Source organism: Ranitomeya variabilis, chromosome 6 (assembly GCF_051348905.1).
Source record: "Ranitomeya variabilis isolate aRanVar5 chromosome 6, aRanVar5.hap1, whole genome shotgun sequence".
Classification (NCBI taxonomy): Eukaryota; Metazoa; Chordata; class Amphibia; order Anura; family Dendrobatidae; genus Ranitomeya; species Ranitomeya variabilis.
The window spans coordinates 354,915,841-354,936,647 of NC_135237.1; the positions used below are offsets into that span (position 1 = coordinate 354,915,841).

General features: G+C 42.8%; 1 protein-coding gene across 2 annotated transcripts in view; it reads left to right on the top strand.

Moving 5' to 3' along the window:
* Positions 1–20,807, top strand: part of RNF144B (ring finger protein 144B) — a 153,783-nt gene that overhangs the window by 93,922 nt on the left and 39,054 nt on the right. For both annotated transcript variants that reach the window (XM_077269952.1, XM_077269953.1), the window contains exon 5: positions 644–848. In XM_077269952.1, the coding sequence (XP_077126067.1) occupies positions 644–848 (205 nt within the window). The remainder of the gene's footprint in view (positions 1–643; positions 849–20,807) is intronic.

Sequence of the window (20,807 nt, forward strand, 5' to 3'; positions counted from 1 at the left end):
AAGCAAATTGATTGTCCCAGGAGGGAACATATCATTGGTTCAACTGCACAGGGGCCCAAAAGGTGGATGGGCCCATTTCTACCTCCAAAGTAGGTGGAATTGTGCATTACGAGCAATGGGACTGCATAGGACCCATATTTTGTTTTTGCACAGGGGCCTCTTCTGTCTGTGTCCGCCAGTGGATTCTCCCATCTCCTTTTTATTCGAGTAGGCCTACTTGCCAACAGTCCCAATTTTGGCATGACAATCCTATAGGCCAAATGGTAAAATGGCTGGAGTATATACAAGCATCATCAAACGAGGGACTTCCTGACTGAGGTTTTTCCCACAACTAATACCACTGCTCGAATGGGTTATATGGAGTCGCCTCCTATTGTTCAAGGGAATCAGTCTTCATCTGAAATTACCATTTGTTTAACCTCTTCCCGACATGTTGAGTTCATGTCATTTGCATCCCAGGTGCAGGTGTGTAAAGTGGGCTCAGGGGATGAACCCGGATCATACCCTGCAGATGCTGGAGTGTTCAGAGCGAAGTTCAACTCGCTGCTGTTAACCCCTTAGATACTGCTGTCAATCTGACAGAATTGGTTAAAAATTATATTTACATGGTATAATCTAAAAACCTCTTTTCTGGCTATTTCAGAAGTTCACTTGGACCCTTGCAGAACATGGTGCCCTACTGCAGACTGCCAAACAGTGTGCCAAGTTGAGCTGGGTGACTCTGGTTTGCCTGTGTCGGTGGACTGCCACGTTTGCCATGTGAAATTTTGTTCTGCATGCAAAAAGACCTGGCACCCTGAACACGTCTGTCAAGAAAAGGAGCCAGTAGCTAAACTGCCTGAAAAAGGGTATGGTAACTTGATTTTACCTAGAACTGTTGTAAAAGTCACTGAAAGTTATTATTCTGTTCTGTGCCTTGCTATCCACATCACACTTACTACTTTATGCAGAACTAGGAGTGTGGTTCATCGAAACTCTGCTCTACTAGAACTACTCGCCAAATGCCTACACTACTATTTTGTTACATTACTTATTTGACTTATTCCTCCTCTGTTTAATTCTTATGTTGTAGGGTTTATCTTCTAAACAAACTAATACTTTTTTTTTAAACAACTAGGCTAGCATTTAACATTTATTTGTGTATCTGCTCAAGTAATAATGAGTTGAATGAATTACAAACATATACTGAGAGCCTGATACTGACTGATACTGATTTCAGATTTTCACTGTTCAGAAATAAAGTGTAATATACGCTGTTGGGCAGCATTGTTCTTTATCGTGCCCTAAGCTAGGGAATATGGAACAACGTGCCAAATTGAGTAGTTTATAAGTAGTAGTATTTAAAAGCTGTTTATGCCTAAAAATTTTATATTAAAATTGTATTAATCCCCATAACACCACCGATCACTAGACCAAAGGGGTGCACACTTTTTTTTTTTTTTTTTTTTTGACACTCGTCATCCTCTCTGTTTAATTTGATAGATGTTTTTGTGCCATAACTCTGATTTTGAGGTTTCTGCTCCAAGACCCTCCATTAATGCGTTTTTGATGTCTGTATAGCATGTCAAAAGATATTACAAAAAAAATATACATTTACTTTAAGCTGTACATATCCTAGAACATCGGCACTGCCTTGCTGTATTAGGAATGAGCCTGCAGCATTTCTGCATACACATGCCTGACAGTTCAGTGCTTGACTTCATGACTCTTATGCTCGTATGCTGTGAGTTATTTAGATGACATCAGTTTAAATAATATCACTTGGTGCAGCTCATTTAAATCAATTTTTGCTTACAATAGTGTTTTTCCCACCACTAATATATATATATACATATATATATATATATATATATATATATATATATATATATATATATATATATATATATATATATATATATATATATATATATATATATATATATATGTGTGTATACATAATTATATATATATAATAATAAGCGTAAATGAAGCAGACCAAAAGCGATAATATTAGAGGGAATATGGAGTCAAGGTAGTCTGTTAGAGCACCTTAGCACGATGCACTTTATATATTAACCCCTTAGTGACGGAGCCAAATTTTTAAAATCTGACCAGTGTCACTTTATGTGGTAATAACTCTGCAACGCTTCAACAAATCCCAGTAATTTTGAGAATGTTTTTTCGTGACACATTATACTTTATGATAATGGTAAATTTAGGTCAATATGTTTTGTGTTTATTTATAAAAAATATCAAAAATTCGAGAAAAATGTTAAAAAAGTAGCAATTTTCAAAATTTGAATGATTATCCCTTTAATCCAGATAGTCATACCACAGCAAACCATTAACAAATAACATTTCCCTCATGTCAGCTTTACATCAGCACCATTTGAAAAATGTTATTTTATTTTGGTAGCATTTTAGGAGGTTTCAAAATGTAGCAGCAATTTTTCATTTTTTCAAGGAAATTTACAAAATTTATTTTTTTAGGGACTTATCCATGTTTGAAGTGATTTTAGGGGTCTCGTATATTGGGAAACCCCCAAACGTGATACCATTTTAAAAACAGCACCCCCTGACATATCGAAAACTGCAGTTAGGTAGTTTATTAACCCTTCAGGTGCTTTACAGGAATTAATGCAAAGTGGCATGACAAATGAAAATGTGTATTTTTACCACCTAAATGTCGCTAACTTCTGAACAGATTACTATAGCTGTCAGACTCTAAAGGCCCCGTCACACACAGCGACGCTGCAGCGATACAGACAACGATGCTGATCGCTGCAGCGTCGCTGTTTTGTCGCTGTGTGGTCGCTGGGGAGCTGTCACACAGACAGCTTTCTCCAGCGACCAACGATCAGGGGAACGACTTCGGCATCGTTGAAACTGTCTTCAACGATGCCGAAGTCCCCCTGCAGCACCGGGTAACCAGGGTAAACATCAGGTTACTAAGCGCAGGGCCGCGCTTAGTAACCCGATGTTTACCCTGGTTACCAAAAAAAACAAACAGTACATACTCACCATCTGATGTCCGTCAGGTCCCTTGCCATCTGCTTCCTGCTCTGACTGAGTGCCGCCGTACAGTGAGAGCAGAGCGCAGCGGTGACGTCACCGCTGTGCTGTACTTTCACTTTCACTTTGCGGCGCTCAGTCAGTGTGGGAAGCAGACGGCAAGGGACCTGACGGACATCAGATGGTGAGTATGTACTGTTTGGTTTTTTTTACATTTACGCTGGTAACCAGGGTAAACATCGGGTTACTAAGCGCGGCCCTACGCTTAGTAACCCAATGTTTACCCTGGTTACCAGTGAAGACATCGCTGGATCGGTGTCACACACACCGATTCAGCGATGTCAGGGGGACCTCAACGATCAAAAAATGGCCCAGGCCGTTCCGACACGACCAGCGATCTCGCAGCAGGGGCCTGATCGCTGGTACGTGTCACACATAGCGAGATCGCTACTGAGGTCGCTGTTGCGTCACAAAATTTGTGACTCAGCAGCGATCTCGCTAGCGATCTCGCTATGTGAGACGGGGCCTTTAGGCCAATATTTGGTCGTGAATTGCCAAGGCAAACAACAGGACCACAAAACCGTGATCTGAGGTCACCAATTGGGATAAAGAGGAAGCCCCCACACTCTGTTAACCATATATAATGATGTAGTCACTATTTACAGCAGCATCTAAGGGGTTAAACAGATTTGGATGGTGCAAACACTGATCGTGGCTGATACAGTAAGTGGTCAGATATAGTGTACTGCCAACAGCTGTTGGATTGTTTCCTGCATGGGGAGGCTATTCTCTTATATATCAGGTCAGTTAAAAGACGTATTGGCGGTCATTAAGGGGTTAAGGAAACACATGCGGAATTTTGTATATAAATTATTTTACAATTACCACTGTAAACACTAAATATGGCTATATGATATGTAAATGATTGTGGATCACATGTATTTAAGCACATGATTTGTAACCTCCCACTGCTTGAGAAAGGCTCAGTGTGAGCCGAAACGTCGTATAGAGATGTGGGTCTGAAATAAACGTCACAGCTTTTTCACTTTTCCAAGAATTGGAGTGCTGCCTTCCTTTTTTCGCTTGGTAAATTATATATATATATATATATATATATATATATATATATATATATATATATATATATATATATATATATATATATATATGTATGTATGTATGTATGTATGTATGTATGTATATGTATATGTTCCTGTGCTGAGATAATGTTACAAATGTGCCCGTGCTGTGTAATGGCTGTGTCTGACTATGCAGGAATATGGTCTGATCATATGACAGTTCCTGGCAGGAGGGGAAACAAAAGTATACAGACATTAATGCAGGAGATTGCAAATTACCCTGTGTTCCAAATTATTATGCACAAAGAGTTTAGCAGTGATAAGGTTAGAATTTTTTTCTTTGTTATTTAAACTCATTGATGGTGATGTGTGTCAGGGCTTTTTATATCCCTGAAAGCAATTGCAGATACCTGTGCAATTAGTTTGGCAGGTGTGTCCAAATAAAGATAAGACTACTTAAGAAGGCTGTTCCACATTATTAAGCAGCCTACATTTTTTGCCAAAATGGGAAAGAAAAAGGATGTGTCGGCTGCTGAGAAGCAACAAATTGTGGAGTATTTAGGTCAAGGCATGACTACAATCAACATTGCCAAGACACTTCATCGTGATCATCACACAATCAAGAAGTATGTAGCTGATTCCCAGCACACACGTGTGCGTACTGATAAGGAAAAATTGAGGACTCTTTCCAACAGGCAATTGCGTAAGGTTAAAAGAGCAGCTGCAAAAATGCCTTGTCATAGCAGCAAACAAGTTTTTGAAGCTGCTGGTGCCTCCAACGTCCCCAGAACAACAAGATGCAGGGTCCTTCAGAGGTTTGCAGCTGTGCGTAAGCCATCCTGTCGACCACCTCTATCCACTGCACACAAGCAGAAACGGCTCCACTGGGCCACAAGATACATGAAGACTGACTTCCAAACTGTTTTGTTCACCGATGAGTGCCGTGCAACGCTTGATGGTCCAGATGGATGGAGTGCAGGATGGCTGATTGATGTACACCCCATGAAAACATGGCTAAGGCGCCAACAAGGAGGAGGTGGAGTAATGTTTTGGGCTGGAATCATGGGGAGAGAGATTGTCGGCCCCTTTATGATCCCTGAAGGGGTAAAGATGAACTCCATAATCTATGTGGAGTTTCTAAAACAACACTTCCTGCCATGGTTCAAGAGGAAGAACCGTGCTTTCCGCAGCAAGATCATTTTCATGCATGATAATACACCGTCTCATGCTGCAAAAACCACATCTGCATCTCTGGCTGCTATGGGCATAAAAGAGGACAAACTTACGGTGTGGCCACCATCTTCCCCTGACCTCAACCCCATTGAGAACCACTGGAGCATCATAAAAAGGAGTGTCTATGATGGCGGGAGGCAGTTCACATCTAAGCAACAGCTCTGGGAGGGTATTCTGTCCACATGCAAAACAATTGAAGCAGAAACCATCCAAAAACTGACATTCAATGGACGAGAGACTTCAGAAGCTTCTTTCGAACAAAGGGTCCTATGTGCAAATGTAACATCACCTAGAATAAAGTTTTCACTTGAAAACGGTTTGATTTCATTTTGTAATAAGCTAATAATGCTTATAACTTCACAATTGACCTTTTTTTGTTCAAAATAAAAAAAAAAAAATGTAAACTCTGCTGTGCATAATAATTTGGAACATGCATTTTGAGTGTTTATTTTTTTTAAAAGATACTGTTTTCATAGGCAGTTTGTTCCAAAACATTGCAATTATACTAGAATAGTAGATGACTGGAAAATAACAATGACTGCAATTCAGATAGGTAATTTAGAGAAAATATGAGGAAATATTTGCATAATAATTTGGAACACAGTGTATTCTTTTTTTTGAGGCAAAACCTTTCCTTGCCTATTTTTATTTTTCTGCTGATGGAGCTGTATGGCGGCTTGTTTTTTTGCGACACAAGATTACTTTTTTAGCGGTACCATTTTTATTTACATTCGTCTTTTTGATTGCGTTTTATTGCACTTTTTGTTCAGCAGTATGATGATAAAGCATTGTTTTTTGCCTCGGTTCTTATTTATTTTTTACGATGTGCACTGAAGGGGTTAACTAGTGGGACAGTTTTATATGTGCTTGTCAGTTTTTTCTGGTTGCAGCAAACTCATTTGACATATTCCCAATCCCATCAGATTCAGGTGGGTTTAACTAGCTGGTTCCTTCCTGCCCCATATATTGTAGGCTTTTTAGTCCAAGAGAGGTATTTTATCAGTACAGGGACCAAACTATAAGGTACGCAGTGACATTGCAGTTGGGCTTACCGTATTTTTCCGACTATAAGACGCACTTTTTCCCAAAAAAAATTGAGAGGAAAATGGGGGGTGCGTCTTATATTTGGAATGCAGACTTACCGGCATTGTGGCGGCGACAGAGGTGCGGGGATGATGTGGCGCGGTGAGCTGTATGGCGTGAGCAGGGTCCCGTCCACATTTGAGGTGAATCCGCGGCCCGTTATTGATGGAGAGCAGCAGAGCAGGGTGAGTTACGGTATTTTCCGGTGGCGGCGGCCATCTTGCTGAGGCCGCGCGTGCGCAGATTCACTACTCTGCGTCCCAGGGCTTCAAAAAAATGGCCGCGGGAGGCCGCGCGTGCGCCGATGGAGATCGCGGCGGCCATTTTCCTGAAGCCGAGTTCGCAGATTGAGATCTCGGCTTCAGGAAAATGGCCGCCGCGATCTCCATCTGCGCACGCGCGGCCTCCCGCGGCCATTTTCCTGAAGCCCTGGGACACAGAGTAGTGAATCTGCGCACCCGCGGCCTCAGCAAGATGGCCGCCGCCACCGGAAAAATCCTTAACTCACCCAGCTCTGCTGCTCTCCATCAATACCGGGCCGCGGATTCACCTCAAATATGGACGGGACCCTGCTCACGCCATACAGCTCACCGCGCCACATCATCCCCGCACCTCTGTCGCCGCCACAATGCCGGTAAGCCTGCCGCCACCAGGAAAACCGTGACTCGCCCAGCTCTGCTGCTCTCCTTCACTACTGCTGTGGCGTCACCTCAAATGTGGAAGGGACCCTGGCCGCCGCCACCTGAGGAAGTGACCGCACATCTGCCGCCGCCACAGCAACCTCCCCATGGACACCAGGCCATGGTGTCGCCCACCTAAGCAGGATGGGACCCTGCTCAGGTGCACGCCGTTCCACCCACCGCGCCTCAGCATCACCTCACCTCTGCCACCACCATGCCTCCTGTGACCCTGCTCTGCCACTGCCTGCCCTCAGGTAAGAGATCTTAAATTCGGACAATAAGACAGACCCCCATCTTATAAAAAATCTTTTTTTCTGCAATCTTCACCCCAAATTTGGGGTGCGTCTTATAGTACGGTGCGTCTTATAGTCCGAAAAATACGGTATATTCATTGGCCAATTTATGTGCCAAGTGTCGTCTTTTTACTGTAAATTTTCTTTTCTTTTTTTCTTTGTCTTTTTGTTTGTTGTTGTTTGTTTTTTACATGTATTTATTGGAACAATATTTTTCTCTGGGGATTTTTAACCCCTTTCTATCATCGGACCTACTATTCCATCCATGTGGGGTGGGCCTTACTTCCCAAGGACGGAATAGTACGTCCAGCGCGATCGGCTGCGCTCACGGGGGGAGCACGGCCGATCGCGGCTGGGTGTCAGCTGACTATCGCAGCTGACATCCGGACCGCCCCTGACACGTTAACCCCCGGCACACTGCGATCAAACATGATCGCAGTGTGCCGGCAGTGTGCCGGCAGTATAGGGAAGCATCGCGCAGGGAGGGGGCTCCCTGCGGGCTTCCTTGAGACGATCGGTACAAGGCGATGTGCTCACCTTGTACCGAGCGTCTCGTCCCTGCAGTCCCCGGATCCAAAATGGCCGCGGGGCTGCATCTGGGTCCTGCAGGGAGGTGGCTTCACAGCCTCCCTGCTGTGCTGTGTGATCGCCGATCTGACACAGTGCACAGCAAAGTGTCAGATCGGCGATCTGTCACTTTACTGTGATGTCCCCCCCCCCCCCCGGGGCATAATAAAAATTTAAAAAAAAAATAAAATTACATGTGTTAAAAAAAAATTCCTAATAATAAAAAAAATTGTTCCAGTAAATACATTTCTTTAGCTAAATAAAAATAAAAAAACAAAAGTACACATATTTAGTATTGCCGCGTCCGTAACGACCCGAACTATAACTGTCCCACTAGTTAACCCCTTCAGTGAGCACCGTAAAAAAAAAAAATGCAAAAAACGCTTTATCATACCGCCAAACAAAAAGTTGAATAACATACGATCAAAAAGACGGATATAAATAACCATGGTACCGCTGAAAACGTCATCTTGTTCCGCAAAAAAACGAGCTGCCATACAGCATCATCGGCGAAAAAATAAAAGTTAGTCCTCAGAATAAAGCAATGCAAAAATAATAATTTTTTCTATAAATTAGTTTTTATCGTATAAAAGCGCCAAAACATTAAAAAATGATATAAATGAGGTATCGCTGTAATCGTGCTGACCCGAAGAATAAAACTGCTTTATCCATTTTACCAAACGCGGAACAGTATAAGCGCCCCCCCCCCCGAAAAGAAATTCATGAATAACTGGTTTTTGGTCATTCTGCCTCACAAAAATCGGAATAAAAAGCAATCGAAAAATGTCACGTGGCCGAAAATGTTACCAATAAAGACGTCAACTCGTCCCGCAAAAAACAAGACCTCAAATGACTGTGGACCAAAATATGGAAAAATTGCACTCAAAATGTGGTAACGCAAAAAAACATTTTTTGCAATAAAAAGCGTCTTTTAGTGTGTGACAGCTGCCAATCATAAAAATCCGCTAGAAAACCCGCTATAAATAGTAAATCAACCCCCCCCCCCCTTCATCACCCCTTAGTTACGAAAAATTAAAAAAATGTATTTATTTCCATTTTCCGGTTGGGGCTAGGGTTAGGGTTGGGGCTAAAGTTAGGGTTGGGGCTAAAGTTAGGGTTTGGATTACATTTACAGTTGGGAATAGGGTTGGGATTAGGGTTAGTGGTGTGTCAGGGTTAGGGTTGAGATTAGGGTTAGGGGTGTGTTTGGATTAGGGTTTCAGTTATAATTGGGGGGGTTTCCACTGTTTAGGCACATCAGGGGCTCTCCAAATGCGACATTGCGTCCGAGCTCAATTCCAGCCAATTCTGCGTTGAAAAAGTAAACCAGTGCTCCTTCCCTTCCGAGCTCTCCCGGGCGCACTAACAGGGGTTTACCCCAACATATGGGGTATCGGCGTACTCAGGAGAAATTGGACCCCAAAAGTTGTTGTCCAATGTGTCCTGTTACCCTTGGGAAAATACAAAACTGGGGGACAAAAAATTATTTTTGTTTAAAAAAAAATATATATATATTTTCTATTTTCACGGCTCTGCGTTATAAACTGTAGTGAAACACTTGGGGGTTCAAGGTTCTCACAACACATCTAGATAAGTTCCTTGGGGGGTCTAGTTTCCAATATGGGGTCACTTGTGGGGGGTTTCTGCGGTTTAGGTACATAAGGGGCGCTGCAAATGCAACGTGACACCTGCAGACCATTCCATCTAAGTCTGCATTCCAAATGACGCTCCTTCCCTTCCGAGCTCTGCCATGCCCAAACGGTGGTCCCCCCCCCACATATTGGGTATTGACGTTCTCAGTGTAAATTGAACCCCAAAAGTTGTTGTCCAATTTGTCCTGTTTCCCTTGGAAAAATACAAAACTGGGGGCTAAAAAATTAATTTTTGTGGAAAAAAAAAAGGATTTTTTATTTTCACGGCTCTGCGTTATAAACTGTAGTGAAACACTTGGGTGTTCAAAGTTCTCACAACACATCTAGATGAGTTCCTTAGGGGGTCTACTTTCCAAAATGGTGTCATTTGTGGGGGATTTCAATGTTTAGGCACATCAGGGGCTCTCCAAACGCAACATGGCGTCCCATCTCAATTCCAGTCAATTTTGCATTGAAAAGTCAAATGGCGCTCCTTCGCTTCCGAGCTCTGCCATGCGCCCAAACATTGGTTTACCCCCACATATGGGGTATCGGCATACTCAGGACAAGTTGTTACAACAACTTTTTGGGTCCATTTTCTCATGTTACCCTTTGTAAAATAGAACAAATTGGAGCTGAAGTAAATTTTGTGTGAAAAAAAGTTAAATGTTCATTTTTATTTAAACATTCCAAAAATTGCTGTGAAACACCTGAAGGGTTAATAAACTTCTTGAATGTGGTTTTGAGCACCTTGAGGGGTGCAGTTTTTAGAATGGTGTCACACTAGGGTATTTTCCATCATATAGACCCCTCAAAATGACTTCAAATGAGATGTGGTCCGTAAAAAAAAAATGGTGTAAAAATGAGAAATTGCTGGTCAACTTTTAACCCTTATAACTCCCTAACAAAAAAAAAAAAAATTTTGGTTCCAAAATTGTGCTGATAATAAGTAACATTTCCCACATATCTACTTTATAAGTATTTTGTGTGACCTATCTCTGTGATTTAATTGTATAAAAGTTGGAAAATTGCTAAATTTTCCAAATTTTCGCCACATTTTCGTTTTTTTCACAAACGCAGGTAATATCAAAGAAATGTTACCACTATAATGAAGTACAATATGTCACGAGAAAATAATGTCATTATTACCGGGATCCGTTGAAGCGTTCCAGAGATATAACCTCATAAAGGGACAGTGGTCAGAATTGTAAAAATTGGCCCGGTCATTAACGTGCAAACAACCCTTAGGGGTAAAGGGATTAAATATTTTTACTTTTTTTTTTTTTTTTTTTTAAACTTTTTTACATTGTCCCAGGATGGGACACCACTATATTGCATCATATCTCTGATCTGCACAGCAAGGCATCAGATCAACATCTGGCAGAGAAGGAGACATGTGAGCGCCTGTTCTTAGCAGGCAATCGGAAACCACCTTCACTGCAGGACTCTGAAGGACCCCTCTGCCATCTTTGGGGTCGGGGGTCTCCATGGAGACCATCAGAACAACGCAATCGCATCGTGATGTTCTGATGGGAGGGATGACTGTCTCATGCACTGCAGTGTATGAGACCAGTTATCTATCTATCCATCTATCTATCTAATATATTTCAAATTCAAAGAAGCTTTATTGGCAGGACCAAATGAACATTAGTTTTGCCAAAGCACGTGTACAGTAAGGACTATGGGGGGATAATGGGTGGGGACTGCAGGAACGATGGATGGGGCACAGGATGGGGGCTAAGGATACATACTGTATATAAATATGTAAAGGTTTCAAAAAGACCTAGGTTGAATTTGATTTAGCTTTCTCTACCAGTTACACATTTGTGTCACTAAATTAACTATATCCCACAATGTTATGTATTCTGCATGACCAAATTTCCACTGAAAGTGGTTTTTCTTACTTTCTGCTTTTGCGGCAGTTCTGTAAATGTATGTTTTGCTGCTAACACTAGTCAGATAGTGATAGATGGCAAACAGAAAAAATAATAGTGTTCTGGAATGTTCCAAGATTTTTTCTAAGACAAAATGTTTAGTATAACAAAGCAGTAATTAACAGGCACACAACCAGTCTTTCTGGTTTAGGAGAATGGAAGCATATTTCTCTAATGAAAGCTATTGTTGTGTATTATTGTGTTCTAGATGAGGCACGACTTGTTAATGTGCCAAAGTTTTCCTAAAACAAACATTGTATAATACACGCAGATATTTATGGACCTGTTGGTCCGTTGTGCTAGCAAATTAACCCCTTAATGACGGCCGATGCGCCTTTTAATGGTAGCCATTACGATGACCACTTTCTAAGGCGCTGAGGAATAAGAGTATAGCGCCGCCCCGCAGCTGACATTCATGCTGGTGTCAGCTGTAGATGACAGCTGACACACTGCGAAATTGGCCACGGATGGTTTTAGGGCCTATTAACCTTTTAAATACCCCTGCTAATCTTAACAGTGCATGACTGTCTCCTGCACTGCAGTGTATAAGACCAGTGATCAAAATTAAAATTGTACATGTCCCACATTGGGACTATGTGGAAAAAGAAAAAAAGTAAAATTATATGTTAAAAAAACCAAAAAACACATTGGTATCGCCGAGTCCCGACTGACCAGATATATAAAACTGCTATGTTATTTATTCTGTCTTGTAACTGCCGTAAAAAAAAAATCATAAACATGCCATTAAGTCATAAAAAAAAAAAATTGTATAAATGAAAATGCCATAGCATCCCACTAAAAATTAACACCCTAATGTGGATCATTCTGCTAAAAAAAAGTTACAGCTCTCAGACTATGACTAATATGACTATGCAAAAACAAATTCATTTTTGTAAATTATCACTTTTGCTGCACAACTAATGGCTCAAGAACGCTAAACGTTACATTGCGGTTTCCATGTAAATTTCCCAAGACCTCTGTTCAGACAAAACCCCTGATTGAAACGGTCACTTATGAGGCAGATGGAATCTCTATGGACTGTTCTGTGTGAAAACCGTGTCGCATCATTTTAGGTGTGTCTTTAGCGCATATGGCTGGGCTACCACAGATCTTTGTACGCCTAAAAAAAAAAAAAAAAAAAAAAAAAAAAAAATGGATTCCACTGGCACAAATGCCAAACGGAGCCCAAAGTGTCTCCATTTGCCACATGGGTGGTTCCGTTGTGGGTTTGGTCTGAATCACATTTTTGTGGGATTTATATGGAAACCGCAGCTTAAGTACTTGGCATAGAACATAACAATGCGATTCCACAGCAATCGAAAAATATTATGTACCCCAAAATATTACCAATAAAAAACATAATTTACCCCCCAGAAAACCAGCCACAGTAAACTGCCACATGTTTGCCATTATTGTAGTGGTGAGAGAGCATTAAACTATTTAAGGCGTGCATGTCACCCGAAGCAGAATCTGGATACTGTCAAGGTGAAAATATATATATCTTTATATTCTTATACTGTGAAACAATAAGTTTTTCCTAACTGCTTGCTTGCAAATGTAATTGTATTTAAAGATGGCCGCCAGTGTTCAGTTTCGTTTCAGTTTAGTGTCCGAAGGCTTAAGATTCGTTTCTTCAGAAACGAAACTTAAGGAATGTGAAGAAAAGGAGGATCCACCAGAAGATGTCAGGACAAATCAGAAAGACTGAATGCTAGCTTAAACCCCGCCTAATGCACGCCTTCCCCTAACACTCAATATAGTATTGTGTATTTTAGAATAAAGCCAGTTGGTGTGACCGTTGCAGACATGTGTGGACGCACGGGGCATTAACTGAGTTTGAACCAGCTACCTGTCTGACTCATTCTTATCCGGTACCAGATGCCTTGCACACATATTAATTTGGAATGACTGGTGAATGAGGGTATATTGTCGTTTACGACCCCGACAATACAATATAGGGAGGCACAATTTTTTTTATTGGAAAAATGAGAAATCGTTGATCAACTTTTGACCTTTCTAACTACCTAACAAAAAAAAAATAGTTTAAAAAAGGATGACCGCTGAAACCTGATGTGAATCTCCTAGTATTACCATGCATGGTAATAAAATAATAATAAATGGTAAGCACGCATTGCCCAGGGCAGAGGTGATGTCTGTATGCGTTCCACCTTGGACCACAGAAGAAAGCAAGCTGTGGTGACAGACAGGAAATGGATCCCTGCCAGGATGAAGCACACAGCAAGAACAATGTAAGCTAAAGGGGATTCATAGTCAGCCACTTGAGGATGAGAGATTTTGCTAAATGAAATTCTCACTGCACAATCAGCTACAATCCCGAAAAAGAAGAATTGGAAGCATTTAAAGAGACCAGGATAGATGAACACAGAAATTCTGACTAACAGGAGCTCTATGGAACGCTTGCTCTGTCTGCAACAAACTTTCCTACATCCATGATCTTTTTATTACTAACAAATAGTGATGAGCGAGTGTACTCGTTCCTCGGGTTTTCCCGCGCACACTCAGGTGATCTCCAAGTATTTGATTGCTCGGAGACTTCGTTTTCATCACGGCAGCTGAATGATTTACAGCTACTAGCCTGTTGATTACATGTGGGGATTCCCTAGCAACCAGGCAACCCCCGCATGTACTTAAGCTGGCTAGTAGCTGTAAATCATTCAGCTGAGGTGATGAAAACTAAATCTCCGAACACTAACAAATACTCTGAGGTCACCCGAGCAACGAGTATCCTCGCTCATCACTACGAACAAACTTTCCTTCCTCGCTATCGCCAAAACCTGGCTCCCCTCTCTGACAGCCTCTCCAGCTGCACTTTCGTATGGTGGATTCCACGTTCTCCCCCAAGCAGCAAGCTTTGCGGAGGAGTTGGTTTTCTCCTGTTGGATAACTGTTCTTTCACCCCAATCCCACCGCCACCCTCTGTTACCCTCCCTTCCTTTGAGGTGCACTCTGTGCGCATCTACTCCCCCACCAACCTTTAACTGGCTGTCGTTTACCTATCCCAGGTCCAGCCACCACCTTTTTCGACCACTTCACCACCTGGCTACTTCATTATCCTCTCCGCTGACATCCCCACTATCATCATGGGTGACTTCAACATTCCCATTGACTTCCATCTCAGCTGTCACTAAACTTCTTTCTCTCAGTTCCTCCTTCGGCCTGGCTCAATGGTCTTCTGCAGCCACTCGCAAAGATGGCCACACACTGGACCCCATCTATACCCTCTTTTGCTCCCTATCTAACCTCTCTAACTCACCTCTACCTCTTTCTGACAACAACCTACTTACATTCTCTTCCCTCTCCTCTTAAGGTCCACAATCCCCACCCAGCAAACTTGCACACCCTCGCAGAAATCTTAAACACCTCGATCCACATTTACTCTCTGAATCCCTTCTACCTCTTACAGACATAATTTCCTTACACAATGCGGATGCCACTGCCGCTTTATATAACACCACAATAGCTGCAGCTGTCGAATCGGTCGCCTCTCCCACACATACCAAAGCTCGCAAAATCAACAGGCAACCCTGGCACACCAGCCTGACCAAAGAACTGAGACCTGTTACCAGACTTGCTGAGTGGAGATGCAAAAGATCACACTCCAACGAGCACTTCATCGCATTCAAGCAGTCCCTCACTACTTTCAAGGCCACACTTGCCACAGCAAAACAAACCTACTTCTCATCTCATCTCCCTGTCTCACAATCCTAAACAGCTATTCAACACTTTTTTTAATTCTCTTCTCTGGCCTCAGGCACCTCCTCTTTCTTCACTCATCTCAGCTGAAGACTTTGCCTCATTCTTCTCACAACCTGTGCACTTGACCCAATCCCATCCCAGTTCATCCCAAACCTCACCACAGTCTTCATCCCAACTTTAACCCATCTCTTCAAGCTATCAATAACTGGTGTTTTCCCGTCATGCTTCCAACATGCCTCAATCGCACCCAATCTCAAAAAGACCTCTCTTGACCTCTGTATCTAGCTGTCGCCCCATATCACTTTTCCCCTATGCCTAAAACTACTGGAACATGTGCATTTCAAACTGTACTCCCACCTCTCTTCCTGCTCCCTCTTCGACCGCTTACAATCTGGCTTCCGACAGCATGGCTCCACTGAAACTGCCCTAACTAAAGTCACCAATGACCTACTAACTGCCAAAGCCAACAGACACTACTCTGTCCTCCTCCCCCCTAGACCTGTCCTCTGCCTTTGACACAGTGGACCACTCCCTATTACTACAGACTCTCTCATCTCTTGGCATCACAGACTTGGCCCTATCTTGGATCTCGTCATACCTAACAGACCGGACATTCAGCGTCTCCCACTCGCACACCACCTCCTCACCTCGCACCCTTTCTTTTGGGGTCCCGCAAGGTTCAGTCCTAGGGCCCCTGCTCTTCTCCATTTACACCTTTTTGGCCTGGGACCGCTTTTGGCCTGGGAAAGCTCATAGAATCTCACAGCCTACAGCATCACCTGTATGCTGATGACACACAGATCTACCTCTCTGGACTAGATATCGCCTCCCTACTAACCAAAATCCCACAATGTCTGTCTATTTCATCCTTCTTCTGCACAAGATTCCTAAAACTTAACAAGGACAAACCAGAATTCATCATCTTTCCCCCTTCTCGCTCAACTCCCTCAACAGACCTATCCATTAAAGTAAATGGCTGCTTACTCTCCCCAGTCCCACAAGCTCGCTGCCTCTGGGTAATCCTTGACTGATCTCTCCTTCAAACCACATATCCAAGCCCTTTCCACTTTCTGTTGACTTCAACTGAAAAATATTTCCCGGATCCATACATTCCTCAACCAAGAATGTTTGCAAAAACTCTAGTTCATGCCCTCCTCCTCTCCCGCCTTGACTACTGTAACCTCCTTCTCTGTGGCGTCAATCTAACACTCACTTCATCAATCTATTCTAACCTCTGCTGCCTGAGTAATCCACTTATTTGCTCGCTTTTCTCCGGCCTCTCCCCTCTGTCAATCCCTGCACTGGCTCCCCATTACCCAGAGACTCCAGCTCAAAACCCTAACCATGCCACACAAAGCCATCCACAACCTGTCTCCAGCATACATCTGTGATGTCGTCTCCCGGTACCTGCCAGCACGCAACCTCCGATCCTAACAATATCTCCTTTTCTACTCCACTTTTATCTCCTCTTCCCACAATCGCATACAAGATTTCTCCCGTGCATCCCCCTTGCTCTGGAACTGCAAATGCTCTTCTCACTAAATGGGCAAAAATTCACACATATTCCCAAATCTTGTGCAAAGCCTTCCCATAAAAGTGGAAGTTGGTATAGCTGCATAGGGGAACCAACTATAAATGAATGCCTATGAATTTTGAATAGGAAGATGTAATGTGCACAGAGGTGGCTAAAAGTTTTGAGTGACACAAATTTTTGGCTTTGAGTTTGCTGCTTCATTATTTTTGTTTAATTCAGATGTTTCTATGGTATACTGGAGTTAATTTTATAAGCGCTTTAAAAGTTTTATAACTTTGACAAATGTCTAGTTTGCTGCTTATAAGATTGTCCCTCAATCAGTTACTGGATCATCAAAAATGTCAATGTCCTTAACTGTAAAGCCCTTTTGAAGCAATTCAACAATGCCTGCACATTTCCTTTGGGCCACGTTCACACTTTGCGGCCTGCTCTGCGGGTTTATCCCGCAGCGGAATTGATAAATCTGCAGGGCAAAACTGCTGCGGTTATCCCTGCAGATTTATCGCGGTTTCTTCCGCGGTTTCCGCTGCGGGTTTCCGCCTATACTATTGATGCTGCATATGCAGCAATATGCAGCATCAATAGTAATGTAAAATTGGTTATACTCACCCTCCGATGTCCGGATCTCCTCGGTGCTGCAGGCGGCTGTGCTGACAAGGACCTTCGTGACGTCACGGTCATGTGACCGCGGCGTCATCACGGTCATGTGACCGCGACTCACCACAGGTCCTGCTAGCACAGCAACTGAGACCGGACGCCGCGGGCAGCGCTGAGAGGTGAGTATAGCATCATTTTTTATTTTAAATTCTTTTTGTTACACCAAAATATGGTTCACAGGGCCTGGAGGAGAGTCTCCTCTCCTCCACCCCGGGTACCATCTGCACATTATCCGCTTAACTTCCCGCAACGTGGGCACAGCCCCATGCGGAAAGTGAGTGGATCAATGCATTTCTATGGGTGCAGAATCGCTGCGATTCTGCACCAAGAAGTGACATGCTCCTTCTTTTTTTCAGCAGAAAAGCCGCGCGGCTTTTTCCGCGGAAATCCGCAGCGTGGGCACAGCGGGTTTTGTTTTCCATAGGGTAACATTGTACTGTACCCTGCATGGAAAACTGCTGCGGATCCGCAGTGTCAAATCCGCTGCGGATTCGCGGCAAAACCCGCAAATTGTGAACGTAGCCTAAGAGTCCAAACAATAATCAATAAGCATACCATACCGATAGGGCCAAGAGTACAGAAGTGTCACCCCCCCCAACTATCACTGCCCAAATATATTGGGTTAACAGGACAACTCCAAAAAGCATGAAAGACGAGAGAAAGGAGTAAACCAGTCCCACAAAGCATAGTAGTAAAAATAAATCTTTTATTCATACAAAAATAACCAGCACATTAATTCAGTAAACTGCTATTGTAGCATATACAGAAGGAAGATAAGGAGGAGACCTACAAGTACACTGGGTACTCGAAGAGGAACTAATATATCCGGGGCAAATTACATGGGAATGATAATCAATTGTAGACCAAGGTACAACAATACAAGAGACAAATACTCCATTAGTGCTCCTAATCAAACAGTCACACCCACATGCTTACCCATATGTGAACAGATGGTTCCCATGAGGACCCAGCGGCCCCTTGATGCGCGTTTCGCGGTCCAGCTTTCACATTTCCTTTAGAGGTAACTATTGTTAACTGAAAAAGAGAATGATTTTAAATACCAGCACCATTTTTTAAAAAAAAAATTCAATCAGTATAACAGATTATCAGCTCCTTTTACCTTTGTTAACACTTTTTTCTGAGCTAAAGAGAAAGTTACTGAAGTTATGTAAGCAGGTCATTTTGTCGCAGGGTTGAACTTCAGAAAAAATGTATTGTTTTAGTGATTTGCGTTAATCTTCAAGGCAAAGAATGACTCTTCATAACATTCTAGAGTTAGAGCAAATTACCACTATAAAAACTGAAGCCTCACACTTTGTAAAAAAACAAACAACAATAAACCCAAAACACAAAGTTTGTCTGTTTCAAAATTTTTAGTTTATGAGCGTAGGTGCGTAGACGCCCCAGTCTACTAGCTGAATCTGCATTGACCAGAGATTGTCCCACCGAATGCCCTCTGTTCTTTTAACGTGGGTGTAACGCTACTGAGACAACACAGGGTGAGAGTAAAACCGTGTGGCAATACTTTATTGAATCACAAAACAGGCAGCTAACACATAGATATCAACAAAACATGAGCAGCAATGAAAACACGTTTTAGAGACAACTCTAGGATAAATCTATAAACCAACATAAGAGACAAGTGCAAAATAAGTTTCATAAAATATAACATTTTATTAATATATAATTAAAAATTTTGAAAAATATACATGCGACAAAAACAGAATGTTCCTACAAGTGGTACCAGTACACAAAAGCAATATAGAAAATGTACAATTCTAAAAAAGACGCTAGAAGGTTAAGAACCTACAATAATTACCCCTAGTCAGAGAGCTTGGTGCTATGACCATTAACAGTTTAGAAAGAAAATAAAGGTACCGTAAGTAATACTTACACCTAAGTGAGATGTCCACAATAGGGATAATGAATGTGCATTGGTCCACCAGCCCCTACACGCATTTCACTCCTAGTTTCATTAGGGGGCATACACAGAGGACATTTGCATATCCACAAACATCACTAGTCATCCAGGATAAGGGCACAGTATGTTACATCAAATGTCAACTTACAAAACAATATTAGACTTGCACAAGCAAGTGTTTTCTTGACCAACCAGAAACACAAATTCTAAAGTCAACATATAGATAAGTCTATTCTTCTGGCTTGCTAAAAATAGACATCTGGTTAATTAAGATGCAATGCTCTGTCTCCACAGTAGATATTCCAATATTTTTGTCCATATATTTTACATGTCTGCAACTGACCTGGTGTCTGATTCATAAGGGCAGCAATAATCAGATGACTGGTTCCTTTTAAAATGAAAGTCTATAGGTAAAAGTGACCTTAAAGAGAACCTGCCGTGGCATGTGATTAATGACCAGCTGACCCCGCATAGTCTGAAGAAGGCAGAGGGAGATGAGTGAGAGGCGAAGATATGCACTGCGCATGCCCATAAATCCCAGCCCCGCAGTGTGAATAAATCAGAAGACACTGTGGGGCGGGATCTCGGGCAGCGTGGCCGCACAGGCGCAGTAAACCTGACATCAAATGAAGTCAGACGGGCAGTGCTCACTTCGCATGCCCAAGGGATAACAACACAGCGCAGGCTCCGGGACAGATTGAAACAATGCCGAGGCGGCGGCGCCCGGCGCCAAGGGGACATGAATGACGGCTGTGCTGTGTCTAATTAGAGGGAAAGGCCCGCCTCCCTGGCGATTTCACGGTATGAGAGGGCACATTTTATAAGCGTTTATTTCAGCGTGTGCAAGGAGCATAACTAAGAGCCACAAAGGTGGCTCTTTTAGTTACAAACGCCTGAGGGGGGGTGACAGGTTCCCTTTAAATGTAAACAGCATGCTTTGTTTGGAGGAGGGGTGGGAGGGGGAACAAAAAACACTGCGTAAATAAAAACAACCTAAAAAAGCGCTACTATACCCTGACCAAAGAACTGGTGTGAATTCAGTACAAAAGGGGGTCAACCTTTGATGTTGTTTGTAGCAGACCATTAAAGGGAACCTGTCACCCCCTCTTTTGTTTGTAACTAAAAGAGCCATCTTGTGCAGCACTAATGCTGCATTCTGACAAGGTGGCTCTTTTAGTTATGCTCCCTGCACACGCTGAAATTAACGCTTATAAAATGTGCCCCCTCATACCGTGAAATCGTCCCGGGGGTGGGTTTTTCCCCCCTAATCAGACGCAGCACAGCCGTCACTCCGGGCCTGTGCGCGCCGGGCGCCGCTGCCTCTTGCTTCATTAGCGTTCCCGGTGCCTGAGCTGTAAGTTTTTGGGTTATTTTTCTTTTTGTTTTTTTGTTTTTTTTGTTTGTTTTTTTCCGGGCATGCGCAGTTGCGCTGCCCTTTGAACTTACAGCGCAGGCGCCAGGGATGCTAATGAAGCGAGAGGAGG